The 22,420-nt window shown below is 38.1% G+C and overlaps 1 protein-coding gene across 14 annotated transcripts in view; it reads right to left on the reverse strand.

Moving 5' to 3' along the window:
- The window catches only part of LOC133190151 (microtubule-actin cross-linking factor 1, isoforms 1/2/3/4/5-like), an 84,720-nt gene that overhangs the window by 24,330 nt on the left and 37,970 nt on the right, over positions 1–22,420 (reverse strand). For 11 of the 14 annotated variants that reach the window (XM_061325618.1, XM_061325617.1, XM_061325619.1 and 8 more), the window contains 7 exons: positions 11,183–22,051; positions 5,551–10,677; positions 2,518–2,664; positions 2,073–2,228; positions 1,659–1,841; positions 1,490–1,573; positions 72–1,382 (listed from right to left, as the gene is read on the reverse strand). In XM_061325618.1, coding sequence (XP_061181602.1) covers positions 72–1,382; positions 1,490–1,573; positions 1,659–1,841; positions 2,073–2,228; positions 2,518–2,664; positions 5,551–10,677; positions 11,183–22,051 — 17,877 coding nt within the window. The remainder of the gene's footprint in view (positions 1–71; positions 1,383–1,489; positions 1,574–1,658; positions 1,842–2,072; positions 2,229–2,517; positions 2,665–5,550; positions 10,678–11,182; positions 22,052–22,420) is intronic. The other 3 variants (XM_061325626.1, XM_061325625.1, XM_061325627.1) reach the window with 3 other exon arrangements.

Consider the following 22,420-nt stretch of genomic DNA (forward strand, 5'->3'; position numbering starts at 1 on the left):
ACTCATGTATTGTAATGTGAAAGAAAAAGCAAGGAAATATAACTTGTGAGTGAATAGTAAATTCCTCTCACCTCCAGTTCCTCTATCTGTTTTTCTGCCACCTCAATGTCCACTGCTACAGGTTCAAAGCCATCCACGGTGTTCTCCATTTTTGTCAGCCACTCCACAATGGCTTTCTTACTGTCAGTGTACTCATTCCTTTGTTTCTCTTTCTCCTGGGTTTCTTGCTGTCTCTCCTCCAGGATCTCTAAGAAATCTGTCCAGTGTCTCTGTAAATCTGCTAGAGATTCTTTCACTGCAGAAACTTCCCCAGTTCTGGGGTCTTCTATCAAAAGCTGACCCAGCTGAGTGAGTTCTTCAACCACCTTTTCTTTGCTCTTCCTCTGTTTAGTCAAGTCTTCAATCTTTTCCTTTGTGTCTTCACTGGATTTCTTGCCCCATTCTCTGCTTTCTAGCTCCTCGGAATGTCTACCCAACCACTGTTTGCAGTTATCCATGGTTTCTTGGAAATTTGAAAGTGTTTCAGATATTTCATCCATGTCTTTATTCCTATTTTGACACTTTTTGTTCACATTTGAGAACTTATCATCCAAGTCCTCTAGTTTTGATTCTAAAGATTTAGCCATGTCTAATTCACAGGTCTTGATCAATTCATGGGCATCATGCTTCATGGCTTCGATGCTAGGCTTATGACTGACAATGTCTGATTGGATAAGCTTGATTTCTTGATACTGTTCATTCAGGTTATCCCTGCTGAGACTTACAGGCCTTTGATTATCCAGAGCTGATTCTGTGTCTCTCAACCACATCAGCAGGTTGTCAAGGGCATCCTCAACATCCTGCGATTTAGTAAGTGCCGTCTGCAAGCTGTGGGATCTGTCATTAATTTCTTTTGTGACCTCTTTATGTCTATCCTCAATGTCTTGAATAATTTCTTGGAATTTTGTAATATGAGCTGGAATGACACTCAAGTTATGTAAATCTGATACAAGTTCCTTGGCCAATTTTTCTAACTCCTCCAAATGAACACCTTGTGACAAGGCATCACTTCCAAGTGATTTCATCAAGTCTAATTGTTCTCGTAAAATGTCAGGATCAGTTGTGTTTGATTCTTGTTTAGAAGTTGAAAGTTTTTCTTCTGTTGCAGTTAACCAGGACAGAAGCTTAAATGTATTGTCATTGAATTCCCTTTGTTTAGTGTTAAGATTTCCAAGCTTTTCACCAAAGTCGGCACATTGGGAGCTAAGTTCATCGTACTTAGCCACCTCTGCCTTTAGTTTGTTTCCTACCATTTCAGCATCCATGCCTTCCATTCCAATCCAGCTTAACCTTGATGTCTTCTTTCTGTTTGCTTTGAATGCATCCACCTCTAACTTATGCAGCTGAAAAAAAAATTATCCTGGATAGTCACCACAGGTAAAGAATGGAAATGAAATAACTCAATGAAAAAAAAACAATCAAATAATTATTTTTTTTCCATAAAACATACCTTTGCCTCTTCCATATATTTTTGAACTGACATTGTCATAAATCTGGTGTCAGCTTGATGGGAAATAATGTCATTCATCAGTGCCTAAAAATAAAGATGATGAAACACATCAGCTCATAAAAGCCCAACAATTACATATCCAAATATTCCAGGTAAAAAGGACCTGTACCTTTTGTTGTTCCATGACACGGCTGAAGTTATCTAGGTCCCGTATGAGTTCCTCCTGTCTGTTCAGTTCTTTGGTGGACTGTTCCAGCCAATCGTCAAATTTGGTTAATTCCTCCTCAAACTTCGTCACTTCATCACATGCTGTTGTCAGGTGTTTCAAGCGAATCTCACTTGTCTTTTGAACCTAAGCACATAAATATTTGCAGTGTTAAACACGCCTTCTTCAATATGTAATAGCAGCTGTACCAATTTTAAATATACTCACTAAATTGGGTGAAAATGTCATAAAATCCTTAAAAATACATGTATAAGAAAATAGAATGATACATATTTTTAGTTTTCTTAAAGCTTGGTTCTTACGAAAATTCATGAAAATATTAAAGTGTGCAGCAGATAAACAGATTTTCTCTCAGACCTTGGACATGTTAGATTTCAGGTTGTCAGCCAGCTGCTGAAGTTGTGCCACCTGTTCTGGAGTTAGCTCCTCTTGGTGATGTTCCAGCAGTTGCTCTGTCTGGTATACCAAAGCCAGGATAGGCTGCTGGTGTTTCTGAATGTCATTGTGGAATGCCTGAAAAGAGAAGATTCCATTTTGTACATTAAATGCATGCATATCTAAGGCCAAAGTATTTTTAAAGTGTTATTTTTTTTTTCAGATGATATTTTTTTTTAAACTCGTTGTCTTAAAATGCAAACTTCTACTGTATAAACTGTTCCTGGATTAACTATTGCATTGTATTCTGGTGCATGAAAAATACAATTCAAATCCATGGATGATGTAAATAACATACCTACTGAAAAATTGTCAACCCATAAAAATATGATAATAAGAGCATGGAATTCATCAAACACCGACATACCCTTTGAGCTTCAAGTTGACTTTTGACCTTGTAAGCCTCATCACTGATTGGTTGATCATCTCGCAGAAGCTGTTCCGTGTCTGATAACCAGTTGAGTTCATTGTTCAAGTCTTGAATGAGTTTATCACAGGAATCTACTAAATGCCCCTGAAACATTGCCACAAATTACACTGAAAAACTTGAAAGGTTAGCAAATACATATTGAATATTATAGAAAGTTTTCATACACAAAGAGCATGAGCAATAATTAAAACTTCACGGAAAAAAAATCAAAATCAAATCAAGACTTCTGGCAAGCAACTAGCACTTGATTACATACAAAGCTAATTAATGCAATACAACTGAAATCTAAAGCTCTTCACTTTTATGATTATCAATTTTGCTTTGGTCTTTCAAATAAAAAAGGAATATATGTATCAGAAATTGAAGTAAAAAATGTCTAGATAAATCATCAAAACTAAAAAATAGAAATAAATGGGTTAAATTCTAATACATATTCAGGCAGTTCTCAATCACACTTCATTCTCACAACGAAACACGTAGTACATAAAAAGTCTTGTATATTGAAGGTTAAAGGTAACATGCAGAAAGATGCACAACGGCATGTAGAGATAAGAGATAGATAATATAAAAAGGAAAATGAAGGGTTAGTGCTTGGAGTTTGGTTAATGCATTCCAAATTTAAAAATGGGAGTTGAAAAATGCCCCAACAGGCCTTGCATCTTGACTAACACCAAACCAAACTGAAAAATAGGCGAGAAAGCATCCAATGAAATGACAATAAACAAACAAGCAATATGTTTGCGTTCAGTCAAATAAGCAGTACAATGTACATTTCTTAGAAAACATGGGGGTATAAGCTCAGAAAAAAAATCTTGTATAATATTTAACCATATTTATACTTTAATCACATTCTTTTTTCTTTTGAAGAGATAAGTTCTAAAGCTGCTTTAAGTTTTAACTTGGTCTGGTCTGGAGAAGTTGTGCATGCATTTAATGGATTTGGAGGTACCATACACAGTCAAATGTGTTCTGTGTACTATAGATAGAGAGGGAGTGAGTAATCTATCTACGGTGTGTGTAAATTCTTTTGTTAATGATTAAGGCTTGTACCTCATCTATTAATATCAGCTAAACAATAAGACAATTTTCTCCTATCTGGTAGTAAAAAACTTAAAACATACATGTATACATATACATATTTTGCGAAGTATAAAAAACACAATTTTATCATTCTGAGTGTCAATCAGAACAAAAATATTTAACCTTTTTAACACAAAGTGATGTACCTCTCAATAACAATTCTTTTTTTCTCAATAATAAAAAAACAACTCTATTTTAAATTAGAATGAGTCATTTTTGTATATCAATATTACATATCCATCCACTACCTTTGGATCAACCCCCAAGCCCCCCCCCCCCCCTTGAGATGAGCTTGTCATTTTTATATTATTCTAGTGAAGGAAGACATTTTTCTTTCTTTCTTTTTTTTTTCAAATACTTTGTGTTAAAATGCATCATTAATATTTTGGAATACATGTATAAATTACCTAGTCTTAAAACACTCTTGCATGCAATTTAAAAATACTTTGATTACAAAAAAAATATCACATTTATATATAGTCATTGATAATAACCCTTTTCACAGTAACTTGGGTACTGCTCTTTTGCAGGGCAAATTAAATATAGTTTGAAGTTTTAGTTGGCAAATAATTAAATGTCATTCATTTAACAATTGCTGTTGCCTCATATTTCAACAAACTATATTAATCTGCCTTGCAAAAGAGTAGTACTGCAGTTATCATGAAACAGTCTATGTATATTAAAATGTTAAAATATTAAATATTTGCATCAATAACCATCATGAGTGTTTATGTTTGCAAGTGCTATTTGAGCAAATCACAAATAAGACAGAAATTTAAAGTGTTTAAATATGCAGGAAACAAAAATACATGTTTCTGATTCCTATGAGCTTGGCTCCATGATATAGAGATCATTTGGTCTGGAGTTGACTGAATCATGCTGAATATGACCCTATATTAGAAATGGCCTGAATTTTTACTTCACAATTAATGAGATTATACAGTTTCCCCTATTACAAAAACTATGCTCTGAACAAAAATTTTATGGTTTGAGATCTGTATCTAATTTTGATTTAGAAATGACCTTGCTTCAACACACTCCTTCAACACAGTCATAAGCAACCTCTGTGATTGCAATGAGCTAATTTCCTCCATCATAAAGTTACGGCCCATACAAGAAACAAAGCAGCAGTTAGAGAGTAGTCAGACAAATAAGGTAATCTCTCCCCCCCCCCCCCCCCATCAAAAAAAAAAACTTTGTGTATGGTAATGTTGACTTCATTTTTCTTTAAAAGTGGAAATAATCAATGGGAATAATAAAAAAAATGGACACATTTCCTTCTCTGAAGTCATTATTTTCAATGACAATATTTTGTTACCATTACAGACAAATATTTTTTAACAACCCATTCAACATTCTGAGCACCACAAGAATACAATGTGCTAATGTCAAAGAAACATGCTTCAATCTAAATATTTCATGATCAGAACTTCAAAACAAAATTTCTTACAAAAACATGCAGAAATCAAACACTGTTATATAGTCACTATGTGAATCAAACATCTACTTTCAAGGAAGCAGGTTTCTATAAAAATACATATTGAGGAAAATTTAAACAGTCTTTTCTATTTGTAAAAATAGTGTTAATATCTAATCAAACGAAAGATATACTTGCAGAAGGCTTATATGATAAAGCAACATAAAATGGACTTAACACACAAAAATGTTCAAGAAGCTATCAGTTTGTTAAATAGTTCAGTCTACAGATAAATGCATGTGAAAAAACAGTATTATATTCAATGGAGGTTTTGAATATGCAGTCTCAATGCAGCATGATGTAATCACACAAAGAAAATCAAGAGTCAAAGTTGGCATTCCTTCAGCAGAGAGAAGGGAGAATCTCATGCTTGGGTATTCAGTCCATGCCAAAATACAATCCAAACTGAATACCTTGTGCATCCAACCTCTCACTGGCCACCTCTTCCCCTTCTCTGCTGTTTTCCCATGATTCTCTGGGGCACCACTTTTCCCAGAATTCTCTGGTCCTCCACCTTCCATGACCCTACTATTATTAGTACTGAACACTTCATCACTTGGCGATTCCTTTTGTTTCAAAGAGTCTTTCCTCAGTTTGCCTGTGGCAATGATATTGCGAATCATTTCTGAAGTCAGAGGAATGGTGAACACAGGGTTGTCTTTCTTATCAGTACTAGAAGAATCTGTAGTGGATAGATCTGAAGAACTGCCACCTCCTGATGGATTTCCAAGAGTAAATGAACGTGTCATTATTGGTCCGAATGGTGTTTCAGCCTGGTACCTGAAACGCATCTGTTCTAGACTTTTTGCATTTTGGAGGGTAATGTCTGCAAATGCATGATCACTCTCTCTTAATCCCTCCCTTGGACTGTTGCTTATAATCAGACCTGCTGCTATGGCATCATTAAAATCATATACTTGGTCTGTTAGCAGATTCACATACACATTCTGATCTTTTTCAATTATTTTTCTATCTATAGCTGTCTGCAGGGTGACAATAATTCCATCATGTAACAGGTCTTTAATTTCCTGACACAGTGGGGTAACAATTTCCATATCAATCATCTCCCGGAGATTGTGTTCCTTTCCTGTTGCAGGGTCAACAAATTTTCTGATTTCAACTTTATAAAGTCCTTGATTAACAGCACTGTATAAACTTAATCCTTTTGGACTTTGAATATATCCTTTGTTCATTGCATCAGAAATGGTCATGGACTCACCAGACTGGGGATTCTTGAATTCCCCGGTGCTCAGATCTATCAATCCCAGACTTGCTGCTTTCTTTAATGTAATTGGTTGAATGGTGTCTGGATCAATGACATGTGACTTGGCCTGGTTCAGAACACCAGAAGAGAAGGCTTTCTGTAGTTTATCTCTTCCTCTTGAAGTGTCACCATGGAAGATTTCTTGCACATAATTTTCAACAGAATTTGCCAATTCTTTATCAGTGTTCTGCCTCTCAATAACAAGACCCTTATCATAGGCCTCACTTAGTGACATCTTTGCTTTGTAAGTCCCATGTACACCATCAATAATTCCAACTGATATTGCTTCTTCAAGGGATAAAATATCACCTGTACTGTCATCCACTACTTCTTTAGCTTCTCCATCTATCAGACTATTATGAATTCCCTCCATCAAAGATAACTGTTTTCCTGTTACAGTATCTATGAGCTTCCCTGTATCTTTATCCACTAGATTGTTTAATAGAGCACAGTAAAGTGTTCCCAGTCGAAATCTGTTCCCAGTGGATTTTAGCGATTGGAGAATAGAGTCCAGTGAAGATGAAAGACTTTTGGAACTTGCCAAAAGATCCTTCTCTGGGTCATTCTCCACATCATGCACTTTAATGGTAATGCCTGAGGATGCACTATATTGCATGCAGTCCAAAAGCTTCCCCTTTTGTATCGCTTCATTTAGAGTCAAGCATTTTGACTTTAAAGTTTTCACACCATTCAGAGATATAAGGTTCTTCCGAATAGCATCTTGTAATGGAATGTTTTCATTTTCACATTCATCATGGAATAATTGAGAGGATAGGTCAAGAAGTCCAATATCAATAGCATTTGTCAATGGAATGTTTTGTGATTTGGAAACATCATTAAACATACATCTTTCAATATCCACAAGACCTCTCTGGAGGGCCTCTTTAAAGGTAATTGCCCTGTTTCTTTCTTTATCATCACAACTTGCTTTCCTGGAATCTGTCATTCTTGGCTGGAAATCCAAGGGAGCAGTAGATGTGATTGAGTGTGATCGAATGGGCATCTGTTCACAGAAACTTCTACCATTTAAAATGTATCCCTGTTGCAGAGCCTCCAGAATATTGTAGGACTGATTATCTGTTGATGTCAGCGTCCCAGTCTGTAAGTTGAATACCTTCATTTCTACTGCTCTGCTCAGAGTCATGACTGTTCCAGTGGTGGGGTCCTTAATCAGAGTATTGGTGACATCCAGGAGTTCATTTTCAAATGCTTCTTTCAGAGTAAACCTATCATCACTGTAGAAGCTCTGAACACGAAGGGTCGTCAAATTCAATAGTCCATAATGCACTGCTTCATCTAACGTAACCTTGGAGAAAAGAACATCTACAACCATACCATCCTCCACAGCCTTTTCCAGTGGATAGCTCTTCATGTGAATTCTGTCCAGAATTGAACCAGTCTTTCCACTGACAATCCCTCTTTCCAGTGCCTCTGATAATGAAATGAACTTTTTTGTCTCAGGATTCAGTATTCTGGACCTTGTTTTGTGGATGAGAGAAGTTTTTACAGCTTCAGACAAAGTCACTGAGGATCCAATCCTTGGATCAAACATCTTACAGCAATGCTTTTCAAACACCCCTTCCTCCACAGCTCTTTGTAACCCAAGCAATGGCTTTGAAATTCCTCGTCTTTTTAAGATATCTGAATCAGAATCTAGGATATATCTTGCTCTGGCAGATGAATTGGCATTTGTTTCCTTCAGTAAATCTTGTACAACAGATATAATAGACTGAACAGTTCTTTGACCAACCTTGAATACTAGCCCCTTAGAAATGGCCTCAGGAAGCGTGAATCGCTTTTGATACACACAAGTCTGTTTATCTAATATGCCTTGCTCTACAGCCTCAGCAACTGTCAGAATTCCTTTGTCCACTACAAGGACCTGAGGCTGCTTTTCATCAATCAGACCCCAGGAGATAGTGTCCTGCAGACTACAACACTTCTCTGTCCATGGATTGTAAAATAAGTTAGAACTTTGTTGAAATAATCCTAACTGAACTGCATCAACAAGACAGAAACCTTGAGCAGGCATTTCCACCAAAAGTCTCTGGGACAATGCTGTTGAAAAATCCACATTTGTTTGGGATTTCACATCTAAAACTGAACACTCTGAATCATTAATAATGCCCTCCTGAATAGCAATGTTTACAGGTTTATAGAGATCAAATTTAGAATCTTTAACAAGGGTCTTTTGAGGATCTATGACATTTGTTTCAATAGCATCAGTCAGTGATAAATACACTTGTGATACAGGGTCCAAAAACTGTTTTAAATCTTTGTTAAACATTCCTTTTTCCAGAGCTGTTGACAGATTTATTGGTTCACTAGGAGACCTTTGATGTATATATCCCTGACAGAGTGCAGTTTTGAGATCAATAAAATTATCATCTTTATCACAAATCTCACTTGTTCCTAATTTAAGGATCCTCAATGATACAGCTTCTTCAACAGTTGAAAATTTCTGATATCTGGAATTCTTTATAACAATGTCACTACAGTTAATCAATTTGTTTCCTATGGCTTGTTTCATTCCTAAGAGTTCTCCATTTCTTGGATCCATGAATTTACCAGTTTGACTGTTGTACACTCCTTCATGAATTGCATCAACAAGATTCAAGTCTGAACTTCCCAAATTTTGTATCAGAAGTCCTTTATTCACTGCTTCACTAAATGATAATCTTCTCCCATCAGGATAAATGTACTCACCAGATAAAGGATCAACCAAATTCTCAAAGATTGCCCCATCCAATGTGAGTAGGTTCTTTGTTTTTAAATTCCTCACAAGAACTCCATCTCGATCTAAAATACAAGCATCCATGGCACCTTGGAGAGACATGCCATACTGAGAGGAGGGATCAACAAACACTCCTTCATTCACACATTCTTCCTCAAATTCCAGCAGCCCATACTTTGGCTGGTTGGTTGTATCAAGAAGAATCCCTCTTTCAACACAGCCAATAAGTGGAACCCATTCTCCACTTGTACAGTCCATACACTCATCTGCGATGAGGTTTATAAGATTGTTATCAATAGCTGACTCAAAGCTATGGATTTCTCCAGTGTTTGTGTTCCTCACTTTCATTGAGTTTGTATCTACCATCCCCGTTACAACAGCAGTTGACAGAGATATCTGTTCCTCTGTGTCTGGTTGGATGAACATTCCAGTGGATTCATCAAAAAGTCCCTCTTCAATGATTTCAGATAGAGTCAGAAAGAAAGGATTTTTACATCTCACAATAAGTCCTTTGACAATTGCAAAATTCAGAGCAATTGGAAGACCTGAAGACAAAAGCATTCTTCCAGATAATGGGTCTATTATTCGTTTATCAATAGCTTCCTCCAGAGTCAAAATATCTCTGCTGACTGGGTCTCTTACAGGAGAATCCTTATGAACCAGACCCCTCTGAATCGCTTCTACAAAAGGCACGGACTCTGAGGTGTCTACATCTTTCACAGTATTATTGGACGGATCATACAGTCCACTTTCTATCACATCCACAAGCATTACTGGTAAATCTGCTGAGGCACACAGGTCTATGGAATGTTTCCTTTTACTTTTAGCTCTCATCTCCATTTTTCTTCTTTCCTCGTCAAAGAATTTCACATGCTTTGTTTGCTTGTTCAATTTTGGTCTGCTGTCTTTGTTTTGTACCAGCCCCCTGTCACAGGCATAATCAAAAGACAGCCATTTCTGCGTTTCACTGTCTTTCACAAAACATCCTTGAATATGTAAATGATTTCCATCTTTTTTGTCAATGCTAAAAACTTTCACTATTCCCATAGTTTGAGCTTCACTAAAAGACATATATTTTCCACTTTTTTTATCCAAGAAATTAACTTTATGAAATTCTTGAGACTTAGGAGTGTAAGACAATTTTCTTTTTGAATTCTGTTGTTTGAGCAAGGAGTCACCAAACGAGTCCATTCCAACTTCCAAAATCAAGCTTTCCTGAATAGCACTCTCAAATGTAATCCACTTTTGAATGTCCTCATTAAATATCAAACAGTTCTTTGCGTCCACACTACCCTTACTTACAGCATCATCAAAGTCCATTATTTCTCCATTTTTTGAAGTTCTTACAAGAGTTCTATCAACACAAATAAGGCCATGTTTTACTGCAGCCCCTAATGAAAATTCAGTACCTGAACTAGGGTCATGGAAGTGTCCAGACTTAGAATTTAACATATTGCTTTTGATTGATTGAATCAGGGACATGGGTGAAGTGGCACGTTGTCCATTGGTTAAAGTGGAGTCACTGGGAATGGAACTGCTGGTCTACAAAAAAGTTTTACAGATTAGGTTCTCCTGAAAAAAGAATTTTTGATCACTAATGCCCTGAATTTGAAGCTGTGTCAATTGGCTGTAACCCCCCCCCCCCCCAATACCTTGAATACTCGATATAGTTTTTGAAAATTTTGGAAATAGCCATTGAAGCAACTTTTTTGTGTCTATCCGTTTTTCCATCTTCACAACCAACCTTTCCCAACACTCATTTGAAACACAGTACAAACATTCATATCTTACAGATTTTCATGCTTTATGTCTACTCTACACCATTATGAAATTGTCAAGTTAGTAAAATGTACACTTGACAATTCATCTTTTATTTTTATCAAATGTAAGTGGGTAAAGAGGTATTAAGATTTGTTTTAGGGAATTAGAGAAGTGTATGCACTCTCATAGCAAACCATTTTAATGCATGCACAACCTGCCTACATAGGTGGATATGGTGACCACTGCAAATCTCCCCGATGACATTGTTACTATGGGTATCACTTACCTCATCATCCAAGCAGGGCAGAGTTGAGGATGAAAAGGAGGAGGATATGTCACCATCCACCGAGGAAGAGGAGGGAGGGAATGCCCTCACTACCTGAATATCAGAAAACCCATCAACAGAATCCACCTCCACCAAACCAGAGGATGCTGCCTGTTCCATCGTCATGGTTTTTCCTGACGTTACATCCACCACTTGACCTGAGGAATCCACAATATAGCCAGGAGGAACGCTGTACGTGGCAGACCCAGATGTGGTGATCACTTCTGTGTGTGTCTTATATATACTTTTACCATCCTTGTCTAACAAAATACTTGCCTCAGGTTTAAAAGGGGAACCCTCTTTACTTATCACAAGAATGTTATCAGTTTGAGAATCTTTTTCACTGTCTAAACTTTTCTCACATTCAGTACTAATTTTTGCTTGAATGTAACCCAGCTGTAATGCTGTTTGTAAAGGAAGCACAAGATTTGTTTTTAAGTTTGTGAATTCTGCTGTTTTCATATTGAGACTACCACTACAAATGGCTTCAGAGATAGAAATGGGAGAGTCAGGGTTAGGGACATAATAATCCTCTAAAGGTTCTGGTTCACTGAGCTGTAAAAATCCACATATGACAGCTTCATCCACAGACATATCTCCAGAAGATTTGTCATGGAAGATTCCAGTCACTTTATCTACAAACCCTTGTTTGATAGCATCTTCCAAGAACACTGGAGATGGGGATGTTATGCTACTTTGAGATGACTGTAATTTCTTTTTTACTTTTTCTCTGAATACATCATCAGGCATGGTGCTACTAGTATCTGAGGAAACTTGTTCATTCACTGACATAGGTAGAGCTTCTGCACCTTTGACAATAATAACAGAACTCTTCTGCAATGGAATGGTCCTTTCTTTCGGAAATCTGTCTAAAGAGCTTTGGAAGCTGTCATCGGAATGCCCATTGGCAAACCTAGTTTTCTTCTTTGTCTCCTCCTTATCTGTTAATTTTAGGGATTGGATTGACAACGGGGACAGAACTTGTCTGGTTAGGGCTTCCTCAACAGAAAGTTCCCTCGAAGCCCTGTCCCCCAACATCCCGTTTTTTGAATTGATTTTCCCAGTTTGAATTGCATTTTGGAATGTCATAGAAGATCCATCAGCCTTTGGTGGAAGATACTTGTAGGACTCCCCTTTGTCATCTGACAGAAGGCCCATGCAAATGGCTTCATCAACTGTGTACATCTTACTGGTGTTAGGGTCTGTGTAAATTCCAGTTTGAGTGTGAATGTATCCCTTCTGCAAAGCATCTTTAAATCTCACACTTTTCTTTGTTGATGTGATTTCATCTCCTACCACAAGACCACGCCTCATGGCACTAGCAACAGAGCTGATTTCTCCAGTTTTACGGTCCATGAAATTTCCTTGATTATCCAAGATCCCCAACTTGATTGCTTCAAATACACTAAGAAATCTATGGGTCAGTGTATCTACTACTCCTGTGATATTATACTTGGCATCAGGTTTGCTGGTCTTCGACTCAGATTTGGTAGTGGTGACTCTTTTTAGGTTCCCTGATATAAGACCTTTTTGAAAACCTTCTTCAACAGTCATGGTCTCTCCGGTTTTTAAGTTGGTATAGACTGTCATTTCTGGATTTAAAATTCCACGCTGTATGGCATCATTCACTGAAATTTCCAAGCCTGTCAAAGTGTCTAGCACAAGACCAATATTCAGATGTCTTTGATCCTTAGTAGTCTTTTCAGAAGTACCAGGTATTTCACCTTTGCATTTAACTAAATCACTTTTCATGGCATCAGACAATGACATTGATACCCCTGTTTTGGGATCATAATAAAGCCCCCTCTCTACATCTATAATGCCTTTTCTAAGGGCTTCACTACAAGAAATATTTTTTCCGGACATGGGGTCTTTTGCACTTTCAAGCATCTGACCTTTAACAACCAGTGAATCACTAAAAGATCTACTTGAAGAATCAGTCTGTGCTATTCCCTTACTAATGGCTTCTTCTACAGACAAAGTCTGACCAGTTCTGATATTCAACACCTGTCCCTTTTCTGGCATAAATATCCCTCTTCTTATGGCTTCCTCTATGGGAATATCTGTTTTTGTAACAGGGTCTTGGATTGACTTCAGGGAGAACACATCTTGGAATGTTGAAGTTACAAGGGGAACCTGAGAGTGGCTTCCACTTTCAAGAATAATGAAGCCTTTGTCAACAGCTTCAGACACATCAAGCGTCTGTCCAGTTTTCTGGTCGAGGAATTTACAAAGCTCATGATCAATGATCCCTCTCCTCACAGCTTCCTCTAGAGTAATCCTTTGTTGTTTCTTTGTATCCAGAACTGAGCTCACTCTGCATCTCTTTAATCCAACAATTATTTCACTACCTCCCCTAAATCTTCTAAAATCAAAGGAATCTGACTGCATGAAACCACCACTTTTGTGAGGTTTCTCAACAATGATGTCATGTTGTCGCACTTTTCCTAAACTATGCACTCTACTGTCCCTTGCAGTTTTGATATTGCCATCTTTAACAGCTTGTGGTATGGACATTTTCTTTCCATCACCTGATTGGTAGATTCCAGCATGGACATCAATTATGCCCCTCTCCAATGCCAACTTTACTGGGATAAATTGTTGTGACTTTGAGTCATATACTGATTTTATATGCATACTATCTTCTTCAGATTCAACTGGATTCATAGTGTTTACATGTGTGGTTGCTTCTCCTTTTAAAAGACCTCTTTGATAAGCTTCACTGATGGATATTTCTTCTCCAGTTACTTTGTTCTTCACAATTCCAGCTCTGGGATCAAGAACTCCTGATTTGATAGCAGTTGAAAGATGAACATCTTTCCCTGTGCTTGGATCTACTACCGAGTCAACTTTCACAGAGTAGGACTGAGTGATGGTATTCTGCACAAGAGAATCCATCTGCTTAGCTGTAGTTGCACTGGCATCTATATCTCTGACCAATACAAAGTCCTTAGAAACTGCTTCCATGATTGACATCACTTCTCCTGCTCTCTGGTTAATGTATGTTTTCCCCTCACGATCCACAATTCCACGATCCAAAGCTTCATGAAAACTAACTCTCTCACCTGACAAGGTATCTAACACAGACACCACCGAGAGGTTTTTCTTCCCTGAAAACAATACATCAGTTTTTGTGCTCTTCTGTTGAGGCTCAGTTCTTGTTGTCCAGTTGCTTAGAGTGTGTCCTACCACATAACCTCTTTGTTGTGCATCTGTAATACTGAAGGTACGTCCAGTCAATGTGTTTCTGAAGATTCCCTCATGAGTATCAATGATTCCTCTATCAACTGCAATGTGTAGTGGAATGTTGTTGCCTGTTCCAAGATCTCTGACTGAATCCACTTTAATCCTACTAGTGTTTTTGCTCACTGAGTCATCCTGATGGTGAGTGTACTGTGTTATTTCTAATACATCTGGTGATAAGAAATCTACTACTGTTGAGTGAAGTTTCATAGATGCTTCTCTTTTAAGTAATGGAATACTGTTAGTAGAGTCAGGGTAGTATGTTAGTTGTTTTGGAGCATGCTGTTCAACATTATGGGAAGCTTCAGTCATGTGAGGGCTAGAAATTCTTGGGAATGTTTCAAAAAATACTTCATCTTTCTTGCTTGGGGAACTCTCGGGGGAAGATTTTGATTTTGTTCTTTTGCCAGTCATGACTTTCTGAATTTTGGATGCTGCTAAAATTGGTCCTCCAATGAAAGCAATTAACCCCATCTTTGCTGCATCTTTCAAGGAGTATTGCTCTATTTCTTTATATCTCAATTTTCCAGTTTTCTTGTCAATTTGCCCATGCTTCAAACCTTCATTTACTGTCATAAATCTCTTGCCTTCCACATCATATATTTGACTATCCCCATCAATGTAGCCATGGCTAATTGCTTCCTGCAATGTAAATGTTTCTCCTGTCTTTGAATCAGTGAATACTCCTGTTTGTTCATTGAAATACCCAAGATCAATCGCATAAGTGAGTGTCATCTTCTCTGTCCTAGTCTCTGTTGTTGTTTCAACCAATGGATTGATCTTTTCACTCTTAATAGCCTCTTGAATGGTCATTTGGGTACCTGTATCTGTTTCTGTAAATTTGTTACTCTCCAAGTCTAACATTCCATACTGAATGGCATCAGTAAATGACACATTGTTACCCAAACTAATAGTACTCAATTTCATTGGTTTCAGCTGAAGCTCTGTTGTTTCAATGGTAACCTTCTCCTTTCCTGGATGATAAATGTGTCCAAGCTCAACAGCCGACGAAATAGACATTACCTCTTTGGTGTAGGGATGTTGGAAAGTGTTCATCTTCTGGTTCAGAAGTCCCTGATCCACAGCATCTTTCCATGTGAGATGTAAAGACCCACCAGTGAGACCCACTACTTCTTCACTGAATGATGTATAGCTGTACCCTGGTTGTGGTATCAAACCTTCATAAACAGCTTCCTTTAAAGTTATCCTCTCCCCTGTTCCAGTGTGAATGATGATTCCAGTCTCAGCATCTATGATGTTCTTCTTCATTGCCTCCCACAAGTTGATAACTACTCCAGTTCGAGGATCAATGATACATGATGTATCAATGTTTAGAAAGTGTCGATTGATAGCTTCCTGGATTGTAATGGGGACACTGTAATGTGGGACATAGATCTTTCCATCAAATGTTGTACATCTATCATTCTGCACAAGCTCATTCAGGGACCATGGACCCTCTGAAAAGGTCTCATGCCTGAACGATTCAGATATTTCTTTAGATTGTGAAAGAGTAGGGCTTGGGTGGTGATGGACAACATAAGCCATTTCTTTTGTTGTGGTTTTCTGTGCATCTTGGTTGAAAGCAGGAGGACTTGGGTGGTGGTGCACAACATAAGCCATTTCTTTTGTTGTTGTATGCTCTTGCCATCTATCATCGCGTGGAATGTGCATTTCTGACACGTTTGTTTTCAGAACTTGTTGCCTTTCAGTTGTCACTGTTGACACTTGAGGTTGCTCTATATAGGTTGTCACTTGGGGTTGTTCTGCATGGGCTGTTACAAAACTTCTTTTCATTTTTGTTACAGTTTCTTGTGGTGACACTCTGTTTGTTTTCTTGATTTCCTCTATCTTTTCGATCACAGTTTTGAGAGTTTCATGAATATGCACATCAATATACTTACGCTTCAGAGCTTCATTTATAGATATTTTCTCTTTTGTTTCCTTCACAGTTATAGTTCCGTCATTCCAATTTATCTCAATGTCAGGTGATTTTGATTCAATAAGTGCAGCCTCGCCTAATTTTTCTACAGTTTCAGAATCCAGATAGCCTTTCTGAACAGCTTCAGCAACATTGACAACTTCCCCGGAGTCTTTCACAATAACTTTTCCAGCAGGCCAATCAACAGTTATGTTGTCTTTGATAGTGAGAGAAGAAAGAATAGTAGGAGGAGGGGAAGGAGAAGGGGGAGGGGCTTCTTGCAAGATAGTTTCAGATATAGAAGCAGAGGGAGGGAAATCCTTCACCTGTTCAGAAGCAGGAGGAAAGTGGAAAGCTGGAGATTTAGGAGAAGCTAGGGTAGAAAGGTTAGTAGGTAATTTAACTCCTGTTTTGGTATCTTTTTCTCTCATCCTTTTGAATATTTCTTGTGCATCTTCAGTTATCTGTTCCTCACTTACCAAGTTGCTCCGGTTGAATGATTCATCTTTTTTCTCATGTGTCCACGATGGTTGTGAAGGTTGAATATTATCTCCTGGTTTTGCAAACACTACAGTTGTTTGAGGGGACATTTTCTCTGTTTTCATTTTCACTCTCTCTGAGTGGCCACTTTTTTGTGTCTCCGCATGGCCATTAGTTTTTGGTTCACAAATTTCTATGTGCTCCTCTGCCTTCTCTGAAGATTTCCTGTGCCTATCCATAGTTGATTTTGGGGTACTGACTGCCTCTGGCTGGGAGAGATTCTTTGTCATAGCATCGTACAAAGCCATTCCACCAAGCACTGGCGCACCAACAACAGCAAGCAAACCCATCTTTATGGCATCTTGGGGTTTCATCTTCTCTCCAGTTGCAGTATCCAAGACCACACCAGAATTTCTCTGAATAAGTCCTTTTTTGAATGCTGTCTCTAGAGTTACCAGATCACCAGTCCTCTTGTCCAATACCATTACATCATCTTTCTTAACTTGTCCAGATGTGAGTGCTTTTTCCAATGGAATTTCTTTTCCAGATATGGAATCATACAGGGTACCAGACACTTCATCAATAGCATTAGCAATCAGTCCTCTATCCACAGCTTCCATTAGAGGAATTGTAGTCTTGGAAGCAAAGTCTTTCACATTTGCTGTTACACCATCAATCCATCCTTGACGTAATGCAGTCTTAAGAGAGAGTCTTCTTCCAGTCTCTGAGTTTTCTATGGTCACAAGATTTCCATCAATCACATTTCTATTTACTGCCTCTTGTAGTGTAAATCTATTTCCAGACAGAGGCTCCAGGAAAGTGAATGTTATATCATCAAATAAGTTAGCTCTCACAGCATCCAGTAAATTCAGTGGCCCTGGTTTGGAAAATTGTGATGTGAAATGAGGACTCACAACAATTTCTTCTTCACCACACTTGCCAAAATTCAACTTTCCTGTTTTGGGGTCAATATATCCTTCTTTGATGCAATCTTGCAGAGTGAGTTGATGCTCTCCTGTCTTTGTCACTAATGCTGGTTTCTTTGGGTTGATGATCCCTGTCATCATGGCTTCTTGCAAGGATATCAGCTTATGTGTAGATGGATCTCGAACTTTCCCAGAGGTTGGATCCACCAGTCCTATTTTCACAGCTTCAGTGTAAGAGAATCCTTTTGGGAATGTCAGAGTTTCAATATCAATGCCTTGGGCACCTCTTCCCATTTGCAATTTGTCTGAAAATTCAAACACAAGCCTACCATCTAAAGAGTCATCATTAAAACTTGCATCCATACTTTGTTCAATTTCTGTTGTGTAATTCAGGATCTCGTCTGCACAGGTAGAGACTGAAGTCTTGTTTTCTCTGGTACCTGACTTTTCAAGTTTCATGTCCACCACTGATGGTGAAAGTCCATTTTCTGAAAATTTCGGAGGGTGAATTGAATCAGAGGATTCATTTTGCAACCTTTCAATCTCTGCTGGATCTGTTGTTTTAGATAATGTAATGAACCCTTGTCTCAAGGCAGACTTCAGTGGAATGTGTTTAGATGTTCTCGTGTCTAAGAACATACCATCCTCAAGATCAACCAATCCAAACTGGATAGCTCTTATTGCAGACATTTCCATTCCTGTTTTTGGATCTCTCACAGTTGTCACATTTTTCAGTGGGAAGTCAATCTTTTCAGCTACAAAAGCACTTCTCATGAGCTCTTCTTCTCTCTTCTTTCCTGTGATATCTGCATGAATCAGTCCTTTGTTTAATGCTTCGTTGATTGGAATCTCCTCTCCAGTTGCAGGGTTACGATAAACTCCCTTAGCAATATCTAATATATATTTTTCTACAGCATCATCATAGGAAATCATCTCCATTGTCTGTGGATCAATTACGCTGCTTATGCTAAAGGTCACAGTTTCAGAGTGAATATCCTCTACCAATGTAGCTTCAAAAGATTCTTGTTCATCAGTAATGTGAATACTATGAATGCTACCACTATCACTAGAATCTTGGGTGGAAGACTTGGCAATTGCTAGTTTTCTCTCAATGGCATCATTCATGGAGATTGTTTCACCAGTGACGAGATTATGATAGCATCCCTTATGTTGGTCAATTATTCCATCCTCAATTGCTTTTGAAATTGGAATGGTTTCTCCACTTCTTGGATCCACTACCCAAGACACCATCAGTGTTGTCAATTTGGTAGTGATTATTTTGTTCCCACCACCCTCTGTATTAGAACTAACTGATGTCAATTCTGCTTCAATTAACTTCCTCTCCATGGCTTCAATGATTGTAAGTTTCTCTCCAGTTCTAAAATCATGATAAATTCCATTGTGTTCATCTATAATTCCATCTCTCACTGCTTCAATCACTGGAACATGTCTCTTTGTGTGAGGATGAACAACCCGTTTAATTGTGTATTGTTTGGTTTCTCTTATCAGTTCTGCTGTTGATGGAGTATCTTCCATGATTGTATCTGCAAAGATCAAGCCAGCAGTAACAGCCTCACTAATTTTCATAGGTTTCTCCCTTCCAAATGCATCTCTGCCAATATAAAGCCCCTTATCACAGTGCAGGATTCCTTCCTTGGTGGCCTGGCTAACTGTGACCTTCTGTTTGGTTCTGGGGTGTATAACTCCTGTGATTGAAAATGACTTGATATCACTGATTGCAGATCCTTCTTGTGCATCAACCTCATCCACTTCCTTTCCTGTTAAAAATCCTTGACTAATAGCTTCAACAATGGTTAGTTTCTTGCCTGTTGCAGGGTGGATAAAATGACCTCTTCGCATGTCCAGTAGACCTCGCTTAACAGCTTCCTGAGCAGATATACGTTCTTTTGTTCGTGGATCTAGAGCACTCTGTACGGCAAGGTGTCTGGTCTCAGTTACAACACTTTCTGATAAGACAGGTCTAGAAACTGTTGTGGTTGTAAATGAGAAACCTGTGTCTCCTTTTCTGATCAATTTTGAATCAGTTGCTGAGGCTCCAGGAGAAAGCTGTGCATGCTTCAGTGAAATTTCTTTCAGCCATCTGGCCTCTTCATCTAGTTCTTCCATAGGTTGATCGTCCATTTCTTCTACAATGTATTCATTCTCCTCTTCTTTGTCAGGGATAAGGTATCCTTTTTCAAGTGCTTCGTCAATTGGCATTGTAGCACCAGTCTTTGGATTTCTGAACTTCCCAGTATATTCATTGATCAGACCTTGTTCTTTAGCTTCTGAAACTGTCATTGGTTCAATACTGGATTCTTCAGAACTAGGTTGGACTTTGGTTATCACAGTTGTATGTGTAACTGCTGAACTCAAGACTTCCATCAAACACTCTGCATCTTCACTTGAAATCAGTCCCTCTGTCACAGCTTTTTGCAAGTCCATCATGTCTCCAGTTTTAAAGTCACAAATTTGGCCTTTTTCAACATCAACCATTCCAATCTGAATTGCTCTCATGAATGAAATGTTTTTATTGGTTGCATCTTTAAGAGAGGTTTCTCTAGTGAGTTTCTCAACCATATCTTTATGAACTAATCCTTGACTTCCTGCAGCACCTAGAAGAATTCTTCGATTTGAACTGGTGTCTACATACTCTCCTGAACTTGTAATAAGATTGTGTCTCAAAGCCTCAGGCACTGTTATTTTGATGCCTTTCCTTGTATCTAATACACAAGGTTTAGGGAAGACAACTTCTTCTTCTACAAGCTTTAAGTATCCCTGGACAAGGGCTTCGGATATAGCAACAGCTGGTGCAGCTCCAGGTGGAACAAATAAACCTCTGGAATCAAGGAAGCCTTGCTCAATAGCTTCAGAAACAGAGAGGATATCATTTGTTCTAGGGTTCACTACACACTTTACATTGTCATCTATCAATCCAATATCCAAGGCATCAGAAAAGGACATCACTTCACCTGTTCTTGGATTGGTCACCCGACCTCGGTCACTAAGGAGACCATCTCTGACCATTCTAGGAAGAGTAAGTGGTCTGTTGAGAATCTGTTTTTCATATGCTTCATCAAGTTGAAGTTTTAGTAGTTCTGACTTTACAATAAACAGCCCAGCTTCTGGGTCAAGAAGAGATTTTCCAACCGCTTCAACAATTGTAACATACTCATTACTAGCTGCATCTTTGATTTCTCTTTTAGAAGGATTCACATATTCCCTTTCTACTGCATCAATTATGGTCAACTGGGCTCCTGATATAGGATCCTGCAGTCTGCCAGTTGCAGAGTTATAAAAGCCTTTTTCTACCATTTCTGATAAGCTCAATGGAACATCAACTATTTCTAGACTGCCCTCACCAAATATTGCCTGAGACTGTGCAATTGTTGTCACTGAAACTTCAGGTCCAATCATTCTTTCTGCAATTTCCATTGGAATAACATTCTGTGCTGCAGCTTGATGGACAGCTACATGTCTCCCTGTTGAATGATCTCTTATAGTTCCTTTTACAGGATCAAACAGTCCTTTTTGTATGGATTCTAGAACAGTGAATGGCCTTCCTGTTAACACATTTAACATTCCAGATGATTTTCCTAACTCTTCTCTTAGTTCTCGTGTGATAAATCCAGACTGACATGCTTCTGAATATGGTACTTTTCTCTGACTTCTTGGATCACAGTAGCATCCAGTCTTTGGATCAAATAATCCACTTTTTATTGCTTCTCTTAAAGTAATCATCATGTTTGTTTTGGTATTCAGAACACCAGGTAAATGTAGGAATGGTGAAGTAGGTGCCACACTCTCTTGTTTTACAGTCAAAAGAGTCTGAGATACTTTTGGATGTTTCCTTCCAAGTTCTTGTGTGGACTGTGGAGCTTTCACTCCTGTCATGCTAGCTAGTTTTAAAGACAGTCTTTTCTGTTGCTCTGGGAGAGAAGTCATTGATCGGCTCTTCACATGAACTTCTAATGGCTTCTGAGCTGGTTTATCAGGTTGAGTCTCAACTTTCGTGACTTTGATCCTTGATAACGGCTCAGAAATTTCTGGTCTTTGGAATGTCATTGATGCTGTTGCTTTCGTGGTGAATTGTCTTGGAGTTACTCCATAGAACTGGCCTGGGGTGCCTGTATATCCCTCATATTCAGATAATTCCTCAAAGAACCCCTGCATGTCTTCATCCATTAAAACAGATGAACGTTTGGCAAGTTCACTTCTGAAAGTCCTAAGTAGTGGAATGTCATCATCAATCACCATCTGAAACTGAAAGGACAAATTTTCCATATTATAAATGTAAAATAACTATTATAAAGTAGGACAAGCATATTTGTTCTTCATTAAAATTGTTAGGAAAATAATTTTAACATTTGTTAATGGCAGATTACATATTTAGTTGAAAATATTAGTCAATACCAGCATAATGAAACTGAAATTAATCCAGTCTTATGGAATGAAAAGACAAGGTATGGTTACAGTCGAATTTTGCTCCTTTTGATATAAAAATCAAAACACAGTTAAAATTGGGATGGTTTACATCTAAGAACTTTAAAAGATGCTTGTTTTAAAATCAGCACTAATTTTGATTCAAAGCATACATGGAGGCCACAAGAGGGTGCAAAAGTAAGACATTTT

This window comes from Saccostrea echinata, unplaced genomic scaffold, assembly GCF_033153115.1.
Source record: "Saccostrea echinata isolate AGI-Se365-2 ecotype Australia unplaced genomic scaffold, CSIRO_AGI_Sech_v1 ptg000022l, whole genome shotgun sequence".
NCBI lineage: Eukaryota > Metazoa > Mollusca > Bivalvia > Ostreida > Ostreidae > Saccostrea > Saccostrea echinata.